Genomic DNA, 16,675 nt, shown 5'->3' on the forward strand with positions numbered 1-16,675 from the left:
CCTGGATCAGCTCTCCCAGTTAAACACCGAGTGGGGCCCGGGGGGGAACCTCGGCAGCACCAGAGGGGCTGGGACAGGGATCCCTGAGAGAACTGAGAGAACACTGCTTTTCCTTCCGCTGCCAAATTTTACCTGCTGCTGGGGGGGTGGATAAAAGCCGGACCTCGCTGCATCCCGAGCCCCGGAGCAGCAGCTCCCTCTGCCCCAGAGCTGGGGCCGTTTGTCCCTCTGCAAACCCCGCTCCTGCCTCGGCCCCGGCCCCTTTCCCAACCCCGCAGCTGCTGGGCCGGGTCCCTGCACCTTCCAGCCGGGAGCCGGCGGGTGTGGGGCGGGAGAAGGGCCCGTTCCGCGTTGCTGGAGGGTTTGTAAGGGGAGAAGAGCCCTCGGAGTCAGAGACGAGGATTGTTGCTGCCTTCACACTCAGCTGAGCTCCCATTCCACGCATTCCTCCTCTGCTCGCTGCAGATGTTGGCAGCAGGAGCAGCCCCGGGAGGGGGGAGGTTATTGAGAACATGACTTAATGCCTGAAGAGATTCCTCCCGGAATATTCCAGGCTCCCGATTTCCGGCTGTATTTGGGGCTGGGGGGGAGGGAGCGCCCCGGGCGGCCCCCGCGCAACAACGGGGGATTTTCGGGAGCGAAACCACCCGGCTTTGGGTTCCTCTCCGGAGTTTTACTGACAGGAAATTGCAGTGTCAAGTACTCATCCAGCATTCCCAGGCTCTGGAATCCCTCTTTTTTTTTTTTTTTTTTTTCTGGGAACACCGTCTCCTGAAAGTCACACCAGATTCCAGCCCCCTGCTCTCCCTGGGTCCTGTTCTCTCCCACCCACTTGTGTGGGGGGGTTCCATGGTCGGCTGAAGGGACATGAGTCCCTTTTCCCATTGTGGATATTTCAGGTGTTTGTGGCTTAAAAAAATACATATATCCCTGGGAGACAGCAGGCATAAGAAAACTTTGCTTTCTGGGAGGGTGAAACTTTGATTCATTGCATGTGTGTGGCTGTGTGAGGGCAGGGATTGAGGCAGAGTTTCATCAAAGGACAGGAAAAATCCCCCAAATACCTCCCCAGGCCTCTCAAAAAAAAGGGGGAAATGAGGCCCTGTAATGTTCTTTCCGTCCCACAGAAATTTCCATCGTGTTAAAAATGTTCCTTTTTCTACACTGAGATCACTGAGATTAACCAAGATCTCCAGGATCTCCCCCAAAACCACAGAGGGACCCGGGAGAGGGTGGGCACAGACACCTGGGCACCATCCAGGCAGGGAAGAGCCTCGTTGGGACCCTCCCCACCTGGATCAGGGACCCCTCCCCAGGGGGTGCCTCTCGTGCTTGGAGACACGGAGGTGTCTCATCCCGGTTTTCCAGTCTCCCACCATTCCCAGGGCTCATGGATCTCTCCACAGACTCTGGATTTGCCCCAGGGAGCCACGTGCCCCATCCATCCCCGTGGATGCAGGGGGTGCCTTCCAGCATTCAACACCAGCAGCCACGTCCCCTCTCCCGTGCTATTCCTCTTTATTCCGTTTCATCCCACTTTTTTTTTTCATTAAAAATAGAAGTGCTCTCCTAAAATGAAACCCAGATGACCGACCCTGGATGGGTCCATCCCAAGGGGGGGGGTGGCAGGACCCTTCCCGTCCCCCTGGGACACCCCAGGTCCGAGCAGGGGGGTGTCCCCTCGCAGCCCCCTCCCCATTCCCCCTCGGTGCTCCGCGCCGGGCTCGCAGGGGTTAACGCCCTTCCAGAAGGCTCCGAGGGACACGGACCAGGCAGAGGCTGTGGAAGAGAAAGGACAGGCTGGTCTGAGCTGGGCCTGGAGCTGGGGGAGACACCGGGATGGTGGAGGCAGCGGGATTTGGGAGCACAGGGAGCAGCCCCAGCCCCCCCTTGGCGCCGGGGAACCCCCCTTTGCCTCCCCGGCGGTGACGCAGCCGGGATCCCTCCTCGCTGCTTCGTTCCTCTCCCTCTCGGGAACAAAACCCGCGAGCTCGTGCTGCTCACAGCGGCTTTTCCAGGTGGGAAGGGGCCGGTGAATCCCGCAGGGAGAAACCAGCGGCCGCACAATGGCCGGGGACGAGTGGCCTGGTTTATAAAGTCACCCCCTCCCCGTGCCCTCCTTCCAGCCCCAGGCAGCCGAAGACAACGGAATTAACCCCAACCCGACCCCTCTCCCCCTTCCCCGAGCACGTTCCTCCCCAGGAACTGGGACGAGGAGCTCACCTGGACGGCGCTCGGGCTGCGAGGCTGGTGCTGAGCCGCATCCCCCCCCCCCCGGCGCCTCCCTAGAGCATGTAAATGATGTAGGAGAGGATCACGAGGCCGATGATGGCGAAAAACATCAGGATGAAAATGTCCAGCATGGCGAGGGAGGAGGCGCCGGGACGGGGAGGAGGTGTTGGGAAGGGGCTGCCGGGCTCCCTGCGGTGGCTCAGACAGGGATTCTGGGATCCAGCTGCTCCCTCCCCTCCCAGCCCAGCACGGCTCGCTCAGGGTGGAGAGATGATGCCGGAGCTGATGGAGCCGCTTTCCAGCAGGGAAATAAAGGGATAAACACCGGCGGGCAGACCCGGCTCAGCCCTGGGGGCCTGATGCCAGCCCTGCCTGGGAACTCAGGGCTCAGTCCCTGCTCCTTCCTTCCCCAATTTCCCAGTTCACGGGGGTGCTCGCTATGAGGTGACCCCCGTTTGCAGCTGGGAACGGGCCCATCCTATGGAGAAAGAAGGAAAATTGGCCATGGCAAAGGCACACCAGGACTGCTCCGAACTCACCTTCCAGCCTGGTGCTCCTGGAGTGCCTCCCCACCCTCTGCCTTCGGTGCCACACACAAGGAGCTGCTTTATTTCCCTTGGCTTTTTTTGGCTGCTGCTGTTCCCAAATAACACCCTCCTCCTCCACACACCTTCCCGATTTTTTTTCCCACTGTAGCTGCTGAAAATCCCACCTGGAGAGGCTGAATTCCCAGGGCTCCGTGGAACCAGGCAGCAGCAGGGATGAGCCAAGGAGCTGCATCCCAGGTGGATCCCCAAGGGATGTCAGTGCTTCCCACTCCCAGGGCAGCCAGGCCAGACGATGACCCAGCTCTGGCAGCCTCCCCTAAGTCCCCAAAATCCCCACCCTGCCCCAGGGAAGCAGGAAAAGCCACCGCAGCCAAAAGGCAGCACAATCAGCAGGTAAAAATTATACTTTTATTTTTTTTTTCATCCGAGTAAACCGGGAAGAGGACGGGGTTGGATTGTTCCACTCAATGGTTTGGGACAAAAAAAAAAAAAAAGGCCAAATCACATGTTTTACTGGTGGGTGCTCAAGCCCACGGGGAAGGAGGACACGAGGACAAACCCCAATCAAGCGACGGATCCTGAAGAAAACACGTTCTAAGCTCAGCACTGAGACGCAACCGGGGAAGCTGGGGGTGGACAAGGGCTATTTTACACGTGATGAGAAGCAACTCAGCTTTTCTCATTTTTTTTCCTTTCCTTTCTTTCTTTCCTTTTTATTTTTTTTTTAATTTTTTTTTTTTTACTATTTTATTTATTCATTTATTTTTTTTTTTTTAAATACAGGTTTAGGTGCTTTTCGGCTATGAAAAAAAGGCAAAAAAGTGCATAAGTTGAGAGAAAAAGGCAGAAATGAAGCAGTAAGAGGTTTGTTTTTCCCACGGCAGGGGGGGGGGGTGAGAGAAAGGGCCAGGGAAGGGCAGGGGGGAGGATTAGGGACAGTGGTCTCAAGGTAGCATTAAAAAAAGGTCTGTATCCCAAAACGGAATTGCCTGTGTTATTTGGTCCATTAAAAAACGGTTTATTCACATTGATACTCCCCCCCTCATTCCCAGACAAGAATGTGATTAAGAAGAGGATTGGCAGGGGGATGTGGGTCCCCCCTGCCCGGCCACCCCCTCCCTGCTCTTGTGCTCACTTGTTTTAGCACCAAAATCCCGGACAGCCCCTCCCAGGGGCCCAAAAACCCCTGGCACCGTCCCCCATCCCATTGCAGCCGGCTGGGGAAGGAGCCAGGAGTCCCTTTCCCTGGCTCAGGCCCTCCCAGGGGGTCTCTACCCTGCCAGGGACCCCCTCCTTGCTCCAGCGGTCCCTGATCCCGGTCATCCCAACCATCCCAATCCCAGCACCATCCACGCTCCAGCCCTGCAGCCCCAATCCCAGTCATCCCAACCATCCCAATCCCAGCACCATCCACGCTCCAGCCCTGCAGCCCCTGTGCTCTGAGGAAGGGGACTGCAAGCAGGAGGCAGGGACACGGCCCCAAACAGGGCCAGGGAATGTCTCAACTCGGCCGCTTTGGTCCCTGTATTCCCTCTTTTCCTTTGGGAACAGCAAAGGTGACACTGTCCCCCTGGAAGTGTCCTGGTGCAGCCCAGCAAGGGGACACCACTGTCCCCTCGTCCTGCTCCTGTGACCCAGGAGAGGAGCGTCCCACTCCTCCCTCCTCACACAGGCTTCCAGTTATCCCAATCCTGACCTGCTCTGGCACCTTGGGAGCCCAGAGGAGAAGGGGACAGGGATGTGCCCGGAGGTTTTGGTCCATGACATGATTCCAAGTCAGTGGTGGTCCCAAAAGCTGCCACCGTGGCTGGGAACGAGGTGCAGGGTGGCTCAGGGTGGCTCAGGGTGCCCAGTCACTCCAGAGCAGGGTGCTGGAGGGGGACACTCACCCAGGTCAGTCCCAGCGTGGTGCCAGAGGGGGAGGATCCTTCACACCCGGCTCAGAGGAGGCACAGGGATAGGGGCTGATCCTGCTGGCTCCCCACACCGCTCTCCCAGCAGGTGGGGGGCTCAGGAGGGTCCCAAAAACCCGGCGGCAGCAGCAAGAGAAAAGCAGGAAGGTTCTGGGTGAATTTGGGGAGCGGCCAGTGCTGCGAGGAAGAGGCTTCCAGGGGACACCCAGACCCCGGTCGGGGGGAGCTGGAGCTGCAGGGGGGCTCAGTCCAGCTCCAGCCCTGGAGCCAGAGCAACCCCAAAGCTTCTCCTTCACCCAAGGGAAATCGGAGAGGTGGAAGGGGGCAGCCAGAGCCCGAGGCAGGAGCACCCAGAGCCACCCCCAGGGCTGCCCGGAGCAGCCCCTCGGGATCCCGAGGACAAAGGCTTTGTTTGAGATTCTAACTGCGAATGTTTTCCTGTTTCGAGGACCGAAGGGAGCAAAGATTGAACGGGAACTGCGCGGAGGGGCCGGGAGGAGCAATGGGATGGGCCAGAGCCGGGGCGGGGCAGGTGGAGGCTTCCAGCCCATCCCTGCAGCCCAGGGCACCCTGGGGATGAGCATCCCTCAGCTCACCCGCACGGGCACCTCCGCCCAGCCCTGCCAGGGCGGGGGGAATTTGGTCCTAACATGGTCTCCCCCTCTCTTTTCTGGGATCGCGGCAACTCCGGCTGCTCCCCCCGGCCAGGAAAGGCCGGAGCGCCCGGGGGGGCTGGAGAGGAGGGAGCCCCGGGGAGCAGGGGAGCCACAGCCCCTCGTGCCCCCCCTGCACACAGTCCCTCCGTCCCCACGGGGCCACGACGGAGCTGAACGGGAGAGCCCGGAGGCGGCTGCGGACACACGGACACGGGAGCCGGGCCGTCCGGAGGCACCGGAGCACACGGAGCAGGGACGCTGGGGCAGAGGAGGGGCTCACACACACACACCGGGGGGGGACAGCCCCGGGCTGGGGGCTGGGCTGGACCCCCTCTCCTCCCCCCCGAGGGCTCAGATGGCCTCCACGTAGTTGGCGGGCAGCATGCCCGTGTCCCCCGTGCGCTCCACGGTGCCGTACATCCACCCGTCGTCGATCTGCTGCACGTTGATGATGGTGTCGCCGTCCTGGAAGGAAACCTCGTCCTCGTCCGCCGCGTTGTAGTCGTAGACGGCGCGGAAACGCTTCTGTGGGGACACGGGGGGGAGGTGGCAGATCCTCCTCTGGTGCCCTGCCCTGCCCCAGGGGGAGGGGTGTGCCCGATCCCGATCCCGGGGGTTATCTGGGAATGCTGGTGCAGAGCCAAGCGCTCGGCCCCTTCCCAAGGGCTCCCCCCCCCGGCGCAGGGTGGGCAGCAGGCAGAGCTCTGGGAGGTTCAACAAGGCCAAGTGCCGGGGGCTGTGCTTTGGCCACAACGAGGGGGACACAAAGGGAGCTGGGGGTGCTGGTGACAGCAGCTGGACATGAGCCAGGGGTGCCCAGGGGGCCAAGGAAGCCAATGGATCCTGGCCTGGATCGGGAATAGCGTGGCCCAGCAGGAGCAGGGAGGTGATTCTAACCCTAGACTGAGCACTGGTGAGGCCACACCTCGAGTGCTGTGCCCAGCTCTGGGCCCTCAGTTTGGGAAGGACATGGAGGGGCTGGAGCAGGTCCGGAGAAGGGTCTGGAGCTCAAATCCTGTGAGGAGCAGCTGAGGGAGCTGGGGGGGCTCAGCCTGGAGAAAAGGAGGCTCAAGGGGGAACCTTCTCACTCTCTACAACTCCCTGACAGGAGGGGGGAGCCGGGGGGGGATCAGGCTCTGCTCCCAGGGAACCAGCACTAGGACAAGAGGATCTTAAGCTGTGCCAGGGGAGGTTTAGGGTGGACATTGGGAAGAATTTCTTCCCAGAGAGAGTGACTGGGCACTGGAATGGGACACTGGGCATTGGAATGGGCTGCCCAGGGAGGTGGTGGGGTCACCAGTCCCTGGAGGTGTTTAAGCAGAGCCTGGATGTGGCATCAGTGCCATGGTCTGGGTGACAGGGTGGTGTTGGCTCACGGGCTGGACTGGATGATCTCAGAGGTCTTTTCCAACCCAGCCGATTCTGTGACCCAGAACGAACCCCCCCGGGGGTGGGAAGCAGGGGGCTGGTGCTGGGGGGCTGCTCTGGGCTGTACTCACCCCCCCTGCAGACGGGGCACTGCGCTGTGTCGAGGCCGGAGCCGCCGGCTCCTTGTATCCATAGGATTGGGACGGCGGCTGCTGCTGGTACACTGCGGGGGCAAGGACGTGAAGTGGGTTATGGGGGGCACAGCAAAGCCCCTCACAAAGCCCTGGCTGCCCCCCACCCCCCCCGGGCCTCACCTGGGTTGGTGGGCTGGACGTGGTGGGACGGCTGGTGCTGCTGCTCGGCGGGTCTCCGGTAACCGGAGCTCTCCTGGGAATTCCTGCGCTCCGGCTCCGAGCCCTCGCTGGGGCTGGGGCCCATCCTGCTCCGCTCGAACTCCTCGTGGTATTTGATCTGCAGAGGAGGTGGCAGAGGAGGGAGAGGTCAGGGCTCACCCAGCCCGGCCCTGGCAGCGGCTCCTCCCAATGAACAGGCAATGGGGTGAGAGGAAACGGCCTCAAACTGGGCCACGGGAGGTCTAGATCAGATATTAGGGGGAAATTTCTTCATGGGAAGGGTGGGCAGGCACTGGAACAGGAGTCACCAGCCCTGGAAGTGCTAAAAACATGTGGATGTGGCACTTGGGGACAGGGTTTAGTGGTGACATGGCAGTGCTGGTTAATGGCTGGACTCCCCATGAGCTTTGAGGGTTTTTCCAGCCTGAATGAGTCCATTATTCTTTGAGCCTTCACCTCATCCCAGCTCATTCCTTTCTGAGACCAAGGGTTCAGCATCAGCCACTCCCACCCTCCCTGGCAGTCCCAGGGGAGCTTCTTCCCCCCCACACCCCCCCTGGAGCACAGGGACACTTGCTCAGGTTTGTGGCATGGAAAGGAGGAGGTTCCTGTGTCCTATGGGTGGGATATGGAATTTTTTCAGGATGAGATGCAAGACCAGGCTCCCAATCCACGGGAACACGGAGCAAAAGCCCCTTTGGGGATCCCCCACTGCAGACACCGAGCCTGGGGGGGCAACCCCCCCATCCCACAGCCAGGGACACAGGAGGGAAGGGTTAACCCAGCCACGGGGGCACCAGTGTAAAAATGAACCCCCCCTGGTGTTAATGAATTCATTCCCACTGGGAAGCACCTGGAGCCTGTTCATCTGCTGGTTAAACTGTGATTTCCTGAAGGGCACCACAGCAGGAGGCTGGAGCAGAGCCACCCTTCTGGGGGGGGGGGGGGGAAGGCCTGGAGGGGAGCACCCCACTCCTCTGGATGGTGTGGGGACCCCGGGGAAGCTGGGGACAGCCTCAGGAACAGCCTCAGGAACAGCCTCAGGAACAGGGACAGCCTCCAGGATGGGCACAGCCCCATTCCCAGGAAGGTTTCCCCACCTCCCCTGAGGGCAGTTTGGGGCACTGCCCTGCTGGGACCCCCTTTCCTGCCCCTGTTGCTGCCCTGGCAGGGCAGTGCTGAGGCTCAGACAGGCTCCTGCAGGGACAGGGTTTGTCTCTGTGTCTTCAGTAAGTGGGTCACGGCCACCCTGGGCTGGCAGGGACGCCAGGGAAGCTGCTGCCAACTGTGCCCGTGGCTGGCAGAGGGTGAGGGGGCTGAGCAGAGGGACCAGGGCCGGGCCCAGCTCTCTGCTGGGTGGTTTAGTGCCCCCAGACCTCCCCACCTTCTGCCCAAACACAGCCCCTTCCATGGCAGGGAAGCTGAGCTCGGCTCCTGCCAGCTCAGAGCCCACGGAGAAGCTGCCCCAGGGAAAACCTTCCAGCCAGGGCCTTTTCCCAAGCCTTGCCCAGCCTCGCTGTCCTGGGGTTTGGTGGGTCAACAACAGCCCACAGCTCCCTGAGGAGGGAGCAGCGTTTGCCAAGGAACTGGGAAAAGGGAGCAGAAGGAGAGGGAATAAACATCCCCCTCCTGCCCTGCTGGGGCTTCTTGGGGGGGTGTGTGAGGGGGCATTAAATAACTCCCCGGGGCACAGGCACCCTCCTCCCTCTCCCTGCATTCCAGCGAGCCCAGCCCTCTTCCCTGGCCATCCCAGCAGCTCCCACGGAGGGATTCTGTCCCCAGGGCAGGGATTCTCACGGATTTTGGAAAAGCCAGAGCAGCACAGAGTGCAGAGCCAGGGGCAGGAGAGGAGCTCACAGACACCACGAGCTCGTGGAGCCCCCAGAGAGGTTTCTCATGGAAAGGGTTGAGTGGGCAGGGAGAATCCAGCCCTCTCCCTTCCCAGGGTTTCCCAACAGCTTTGGCGAGGAGCAGGCATGACTTTCACCAGCAGCCAAAGGTTAATGGTCTCCCTGTGCTCTGCTGGGGGGAGGACAGATTTGGGGGGGATTTGGGGCAGGGACAGCCACACCCCAGTCCCAGTGCCGCAGCTGGACGTGTGTCCTCCTGTGCATCCTCCTGTACATCCCCCTGTGCATCCCCCTGTGCATCCCCCTGTGCATCCCCCGTACATCCTCCTGTGCATCCTCCTGTACATCCTCCTGTACATCCCCCTGTACATCCCCCTGTGCATCCCCCTGTGCATCCTCCTGTGCATCTTCCTGTGCATCCCCCTGTACATCCTCCTGTACATCCTCCTGTGCATCCTCCTGTACATCCCCCTGTGCATCCTCCTGTACATCCCCCTGTGCATCCCCCTGTGCATCCTCCTGTGCATCTTCCTGTGCATCCCCCTGTACATCCCCCTGTACATCCCCCTGTGCATCCCCCTGTGCATCCCCCTGTACATCCTCCTGTGCATCCTCCTGTGCATCCTCCTGTGCATCCTCCTGTACATCCTCCTGTACATCCTCCTGTACATCCCCCTGTGCATCCTCCTGTGCATCCTCCTGTGCATCCTCCTGTGCATCCTCCTGTACATCCTCCTGTACATCCTCCTGTGCATCCCCCTGTACATCCTCCTGTACATCCCCCTGTGCATCCCCCTGTGCATCCCCTTGTGCATCCTCCTGTACATCCCCCTGTGCATCCTCCTGTACATCCCCCTGTGCATCCTCCTGTACATCCTCCTGTGCATCCTTCTGTACATCCTCCTGTACATCCCCCTGTGCATCCTCCTGTACATCCCCCTGTGCATCCTCCTGTACATCCCCCTGTGCATCCTCCTGTACATCCTCCTGTACATCCTCCTGTACATCCCCCTGTGCATCCTCCTGTGCATCCTCCTGTGCATCCTCCTGTACATCCCCCTGTGCATCCTCCTGTTTACTGCGCCTGTGCATCCTCCCCTGTCACCATGGCAACACTCCAGCATCCCCAGCCATCCCCAGGCACACACACACAAGGCAGAGGGAGCAGGAGAGGGACAGAGCCCCCCTCGGGGCCCTGTGCAGGGCCAGGAGTTGGAAGGGATGATCCCCGTGGGTCCCTCCCAGCTCAGGGTGTTCCAGGATCCCACGTGCTGCCCACGCTGAGGGTCCTGGTGACAACCAGGGGGGGGATGGAACTGCCCCTGGGCCACATCTGCCCTCCCCAAAACACCACGTTCTGCTGCTCCCTTCCTGCTTTTCACAGCCAAGGTGGAGCACCTTGGACACCCCTCTGGATGCAGCTGCAGGATCCAGCAGCTCGGAGGAGCAGGGAGGGGCACAGGAAGGTCACAGGATGCCCAGGAAAACTGGGCTGGAGAACTAAAGCTGCCAGGCTGCCAGGTTGTCCCTCAGCAGCTGTCACAGCCAGTGGTCCCCTCCTGGCTGCACAGCAGAGCCCCCCCAGCCCCTCCCCAGCCCCGGGAAGGTCACGGCAAGGGCACAGCAGGGATTGGGAGCCACTCACGTTGCTGATCTGATCCTGAGTCTTTTTGATCCTCTGCAGCTCCGGGGTGTCGGCCACCACGCTGAAGCCTTTGCCCTTATTCTTCTCAAACTCCTCCTTGTAGCGAATCTGGGGACAAAGAATGAAAAAACGGGTTCAAACAGGGGGGAAGGGCGGAGAGCACAGCTGGATCCAGCAGCTGGATGCACCAACAGCCCCTCAGCGTGACCCACGGGCTTCAGGAGAGGCAGCAGCACCTAACAGGGGCTTTGCCTTGCCCAGGAGACCCCCCCCCCAGGGTTCCCAGGAATGGCAAAATGGGGATTTTCCAAGAGCTGGAACACAAAACCAACTCCCCCCGAGCCTGCAGGGCTTGTTTCCCTTTCAGCAGGGGTTGAGGTCACTCAGGTTTGCTCCCAGTTCCCTGTGGGCTGCCAGGAGCAGCTGGACCACGGGATCCAGTGACCCACAGCCCTACAAAGGCACTTCCAGCCAGGGGATGTTCAGCCACCTCTGGGAAGGAAAAGGCCTGCAATGAAACCAGAGCGTGGAGGGTGGAGGCTGGTGAAGCACAGGCCGTCCTTCTGTCTGTCTGCCAGCCCCTGACACCAGCACTGCCTCCCAGCACGGCCAGGAGCCCAAAAGTCATGGCTTTGCTTCGTTTTTTTTTTTCCTTTTTAATACAGTTTTAAGGCTGGAGCTCCCAGCTCTCCCCGGAGAGCCCCAGCCCAGATGTGCTGCCCAGCCCTCAGCTCTGGGAGCTGCTGGCCCTGCTGCTCCTCGCAGGACTCTGCTCCCACCAGGTCACCCAGAAGCAGAAGCAGCTTCTGCAGAGGCTGAAACCCAACCAGGGACGTGACAGCTCCAAGGGGGAAGGAAACGGGGCCCGGCAGCCACAAACCCACCCCATTTCCATAGCAGGGGGGAGCAGACGTGCAGAGAGGCACCCTGAACCCCCTCCACCCCCCATGGGGACCTGGCCCTCCTGTCAGGGGCCCTTCTGGGGAGGAAAGAGCCGTAAGGGGCTGGATGCAGAGCCCTGTTTCCCAGGGATTCACCTCCCCGGAGCTCCCCCTGAGCTCTGCAGGTCTCACGTTGTCGCTGCAGTGAAAAGGTCACCGGGGGCTCTCACGCCACCAGCACGGACACACAGCCATGCCCAGCCCTCCTGGAGCTCTCCTGCAGCTGGGCTGGCTCCACAAGGAAGGACTCTGCAGATCCCACACTGCTCCCACATGCCGAGATAAATCCGGGAAGCAGAGCTGGAAGCGTGGTGGGATCGAGCCCGTGAACCCGGCACAGGCACCCCCATGGACAAGGACCTCACACACTCCTGCCCCTCCAGACCTCCCAGCTCTGCCTCCCAGTCCAGCTGGGCCCGGAAACACCTTTCAGGAAAGGCTGCCAAGGATTTTATAACGTTTGGAGGAGCCAAGACACACCCCCATGGCCAGCCGGGCTCTCCCGGGCTCTCACATCTCCAGCAGGATCCAAGCCGTGCTGGAGTGCCCAGGGCAGACCATGGAGCAGGTCCTGCCCCCTCTCTGCTCCAGAATGACACAGGAAACACGAGATTGCCAGGGAAAAAATGAGACACTGTAGGTTTTGTGTCGCAGAGAAGCTGCAGGCTCAGATCGGCTCCGTGTGTCCCACACCCCATCCAGCCCTGCCAGGACCCTGGGGGGGCTTGGGGGGCACAGCACCCACCGTTCGGATTTTGCCTGGAGCAGGGGGGATGCCAGACTCCATGGGCAGACTGGATCAGTGGTACAGACACCCCAGAACTGTCCAACACACAACATTCCCTCTTCCCGCCCTGCAAAGCGGGAGGAATCAAGCTGTGGGGGCATCTCCCAGCTCCTCCACCTCCCCCACGGCCACCAGGGGCCACAGAACCCCTGGATAGATGGGATGAGCTGAGTCATGCCCCATTTCTCACTCTGATTTGTCATTGAAAAGCTTAATGACCCACAGCTCGATGGCCCTGCAGAACCCACCCCGGGGCACTGCCACCACCCCCGGGGTGCCAAAGCACAAACACAGGGCACAAACCTCCCTCTGCTTGAAGCAGCAGGAGGGAAAGGACAAAATCTCCGACCTGTCAGGGGTAAAGGGCAACTCGAATTTCCCCGAGGGGGGAAAGAGCAGCTCGGGAGGTTTGAACAACCAGGAACTAAAGGTTAACTGAGCTGTGACACAAAACCTGTGACACAAAACCTGTGACACAAAACCTGTGACACACGGGGACAGGGTCAGGAGGGGGTGACTCAGCCCTGCAGCTGCTCTGGAACCACCAGGCCCAGTTTGCCCAGGGACAGGGGCTGTGTTTTGTCTCTGTTTCCCAAAAAGGAGAGGGTTTATCCCACAGCCACCCCCTGCACACGCACGCAGAGCTGATGAGCTGTAAGAAATCCAGGCTGGAGAGATAAGGAATCACCAAGCAAGGAGCCAGTCCCACTGCCAGGCAGTTCCTCTGATCGGTTCTGTGTTTTCACCCTCCTAAATCCCCCCCCCCCCCTCTGTTTTCGGGATACAGGAATTCAGCCCTAAAACCCTGCAGGACGGGGACGCCTGGCTGCATCCCCGTGATGATAATCACATAACAGGAATAAAATGGCATCCACAACGAATTTTCCCAGAGGAACTGTTCCCTCTCCGTGCTCCTGACGACGTGTGCATCCATGTGTCATCCAGAGGGAGCCGGAGAACAGCCCTTCACACATCACAGCCCTTCAGCTCGGGCACATCCAACCCCTCCCCGCGCCACGTCCGCGCTGTCACCACCCCCGAGGTGACAACGGAGCTCCCGGAGGTGCTGGCACGGCAGGAACGGGATCCAGGCACCTGCTTCCCACCCACGGGCCCCTCCACCCCGGGGCAGGAAGGGCTGTGCCCCAAACCCACCCACGGAAGGGCTCGGAAAAGGAGCCACAGGGGCCGGGAACCTGCAATTTCCCTGCCAGGCGTGGGCTGCACGCGGCCCCGCGGGCACCGGAGCTGTCACTTTGGGGACACATTTATCCACACAGGACAAATTATCCGGCAGATTCCAGTGACCGGAACGGGAGACGCCTCCCCGGCGGGACACAAATAGCGGAGAGACGTGACACTGTTGGGACAGTGCTGGGACACTGCTGGGACACTGCTGGGACACTGCTGTGGGGCTCAGCATGGGGGGCCTGGCAGCCTGCCCTGCACCCCACCCCGGGCACCCTGGCTCTGCCATCCTGCCCCTGCACGTGTCCAGCACCCCATCCTTGTCACCCCATCCCTGCAGGTGCCCAGGATCCCATCCCTGTCACCCTATCCCTGATATCCTGTCCCTGCAGGTGCCCAGGATCCCATCCCTGTCACCCCATCACTGTAGGTGCCCAGGATCCCATCCCTGTCACCCCATCCCTGATATCCTGTCCCTGCAGGTGCCCAGGATCCCATCCCTGTCACCCCATCACTGTAGGTGCCCAGGATCCCATCCCTGTCACCCCATCCCTGGTATCCTGTCCCTGCAGCTGCCCAGCACCCTGTTCCTGTCACCCCATCCCTGCAGGTGACCAGGATCCCATCCCTGTCACCCCATCTCTGAAGCTGCCCACCACCCCATCCCTGTCACGTCATCCCTGCAGCTGCCCAGGATCCCATCCCTGTTACCCCATCCCTGATATCCTGTCCCTGCAGGTGCCCAGGATCCCTGTTCCTGTCACCCCATCCCTGCAGGTGCCCAGGATCCCATCCCTGTCACCCCATCCCTGTCACCCCATCCCTGGTATCCTGTCCCTGCAGGTGTCCAGAACCCTGTTCCTGTCACCCCATCCCTGCAGGTGCCCAGGATCCCACCCCTGTCACCCCATCCCTGCAGCTGCCCAGCACCCTGTCCCTGTCACATCATCCTTGCAGGTGCCCAGGATCCCATCTCTGTCACCCTATCCCTGATATCCTGTCCCTGCAGGTGCCCAGCACCCTGTTCCTGTCACCCCATCCTTGCAGGTGCCCAGGATCCCATCTCTGTCACCCCATCCCTGATATCCTGTTCCTGCAGCTGCCCAGCACCCTGTCCCTGTCCCCCTGTCCCTCTCCCTGTCCCCCTGTCCCTGTCCCCCCATCCCTGTGCACCCACAGCCCCTCTCCCAGCCATGGTCCCGTGATCCAGCCCCTTTCCCAGCCACCCCAGGGCAGAGCAGGGGGGTGTTTCTGGTGGAGGGAATGTAGGATCAGCCCCCTCGGGATCATCCATGAGGAGCCCAACTCTCCAGCCCCACAGGAGCCTGGCTCCAGAGGAATGGGAAAAGCTGCTGGGGAGCATCCCTCTCACTGCCCTCCCCCAGCTGGAAACCCCTGGCAGAGGACACAGACCCAGCAAACCCCCTTTTCCCACCACAGGGAAGCCCAGCCAGGGATTCTCCAGAGGGACACAGGACCAACAGCTCGGCCACGGCTGGGTTTGGCTGACAGACACAAGCCTGAAGGCAAGATGTGACAGTTCACACAGCCCTGATCTTACTCCATGGGGAATTTTACCCCTGGATGCACGTGCAGACCCTGCCTGTCCCGGGCAGAGCTGGGATGTGCTTTTTGGATGGCACTGGAACTGGCAAACTGGCACAGGAGGCTCCTGCCAGGCTGCCAGCAGAGCCAGCCAGCCTTTTCCACGAGCCTTTCCCTGTCTCAGCCAACAGCCCCAGTTCATCCAGTTCATCTGCAGGACTCTGAAGCCTCCTGCCTGCCCTGGCAGGGCTGGAGTGACCCACTCCATGCCCAGGGCTCTGCTCAGCTCCTGCAATTAGTGAAGGGACTGTCAATAACCCAGAGCAGCTGCAGGGGTTCCAGCTGGAACGCTCCAAGAAACACAAATGTTTGGAGCTTGGAAAACGGGAGACTCCCTTTGTAGGCAGAACAAAGGCAGAGAGGAATTAAGATCTTATCTGGAGCGTGTTTAGGATCCGTCCTCCCCCGGGCTCGGGGTGATCCAGCCTGGCAGCTTCCACCTGGTTCAGCTTTGCCACCGACCTGCCTCCTGCATCCCACCTTTCCCGCATCCCTCCCCTCCTACATCCCTCCCCAGCCCTTCTGCAGGGGCTCTGCCAACACCCAAAGCTCCAGCACCCCCCTCCACTCCCAGAAATCCCACTTTGCAGCTCACCCTGGGGTGAATCCAGCTCTGACGAGGTGGGTGCTGGTGCCTGGCAGACCCTGCCCGCACCCCAGCCCCTCTCCTGAGGTGCAGCCAAGGCTGCAGAGGGCTCTCACAGCCCTGTGCTATCCCAGCTCCATCCCCCAAAGCCCAGGAGACCCCCGGGGGCCGGGCATGGCTGTTCCTGTCCCGGGGACGGGGGTGCCGTGGGGGTTTGGGCTGTGCTGACCAACTGGAGGTGAGGGGTGGAAAAAAGACACCCCCTCCCCCTGCCAGGCTGGTGCCAGCCACCCCCCGAGGAGCTGCAAGTCCCACCCAGGCTCAGGAGAGCCCAGGCACAGCACAGTCCCTCCCCTGGGTGCCCTTTAACAACCAACAGCTAAGGAAGAGCCCGGAGCCCCCGGCGCTGGAGCCTCCTCGGTGCAGCAGCATCTCACTGGTTACCATGGAAATTGTGTCCCCTTGTCCCTGTCACCGCTCCACGGACACAAATCCAGCCCCAGGCTGGGCTCCAGCTCTCAGCCTGAGCCAGGCTGCACTCGGGCAAGGCAGGGAGAGCTGTTGGGCAACTCCCTGAGAGGAAGAGCCCTTACAGAAGCCGAGGTTTCACAACCCCAGGGGCACCACCAGCCCTGGCTGCTGCAGGTGAGGTCTGAGCTCCCCCCTCCTCCTGGATGCATTCCCAGGGAATCTGCTTCTCAGCTCCTGACACTCTCAGGCTGATGGGAAGAGAACAAGGAAGGTCATGGCATCCTTCAGTGCACTGATCCCAAAAAAATGACCGTTCACCCCAAAACCACTGAGGAAAACTGAGCCAGGTTGTGCTGCCTCCACCCAGGACAGCACCGAGCCACCAGGCCTTGCTGACAGCACCCCAGGCTGCCTTACTGCCCCTTTTCAAAGGGAAAAAAAGGAGTTAAAGAGACTCCCAGAGCAGTTGCCACATCCTGTGTTCTCCTGAGTCACTGACTCAAGCCCAAATTGCCTCTGGACGTGTTTTCTC

General features: G+C 60.9%; 1 protein-coding gene across 1 annotated transcript in view; it reads right to left on the bottom strand.

The window, feature by feature from the left end:
- Positions 1-3,174: 3,174 nt before the first annotated feature.
- The window catches only part of LASP1 (LIM and SH3 protein 1), a 34,350-nt gene continuing 20,849 nt past the window's right edge, over positions 3,175-16,675 (bottom strand). Inside the window, exons 4-7 of the mRNA XM_032711440.1 lie at positions 10,566-10,673; positions 7,032-7,188; positions 6,849-6,940; positions 3,175-5,874 (exon numbers count right to left, since the gene is read on the bottom strand). Coding sequence (XP_032567331.1) covers positions 5,701-5,874; positions 6,849-6,940; positions 7,032-7,188; positions 10,566-10,673 — 531 coding nt within the window. The 3' untranslated portion in view covers positions 3,175-5,700. The remainder of the gene's footprint in view (positions 5,875-6,848; positions 6,941-7,031; positions 7,189-10,565; positions 10,674-16,675) is intronic.

The sequence above is a fragment of the Chiroxiphia lanceolata genome, chromosome 26, assembly GCF_009829145.1.
Source record: "Chiroxiphia lanceolata isolate bChiLan1 chromosome 26, bChiLan1.pri, whole genome shotgun sequence".
NCBI lineage: Eukaryota > Metazoa > Chordata > Aves > Passeriformes > Pipridae > Chiroxiphia > Chiroxiphia lanceolata.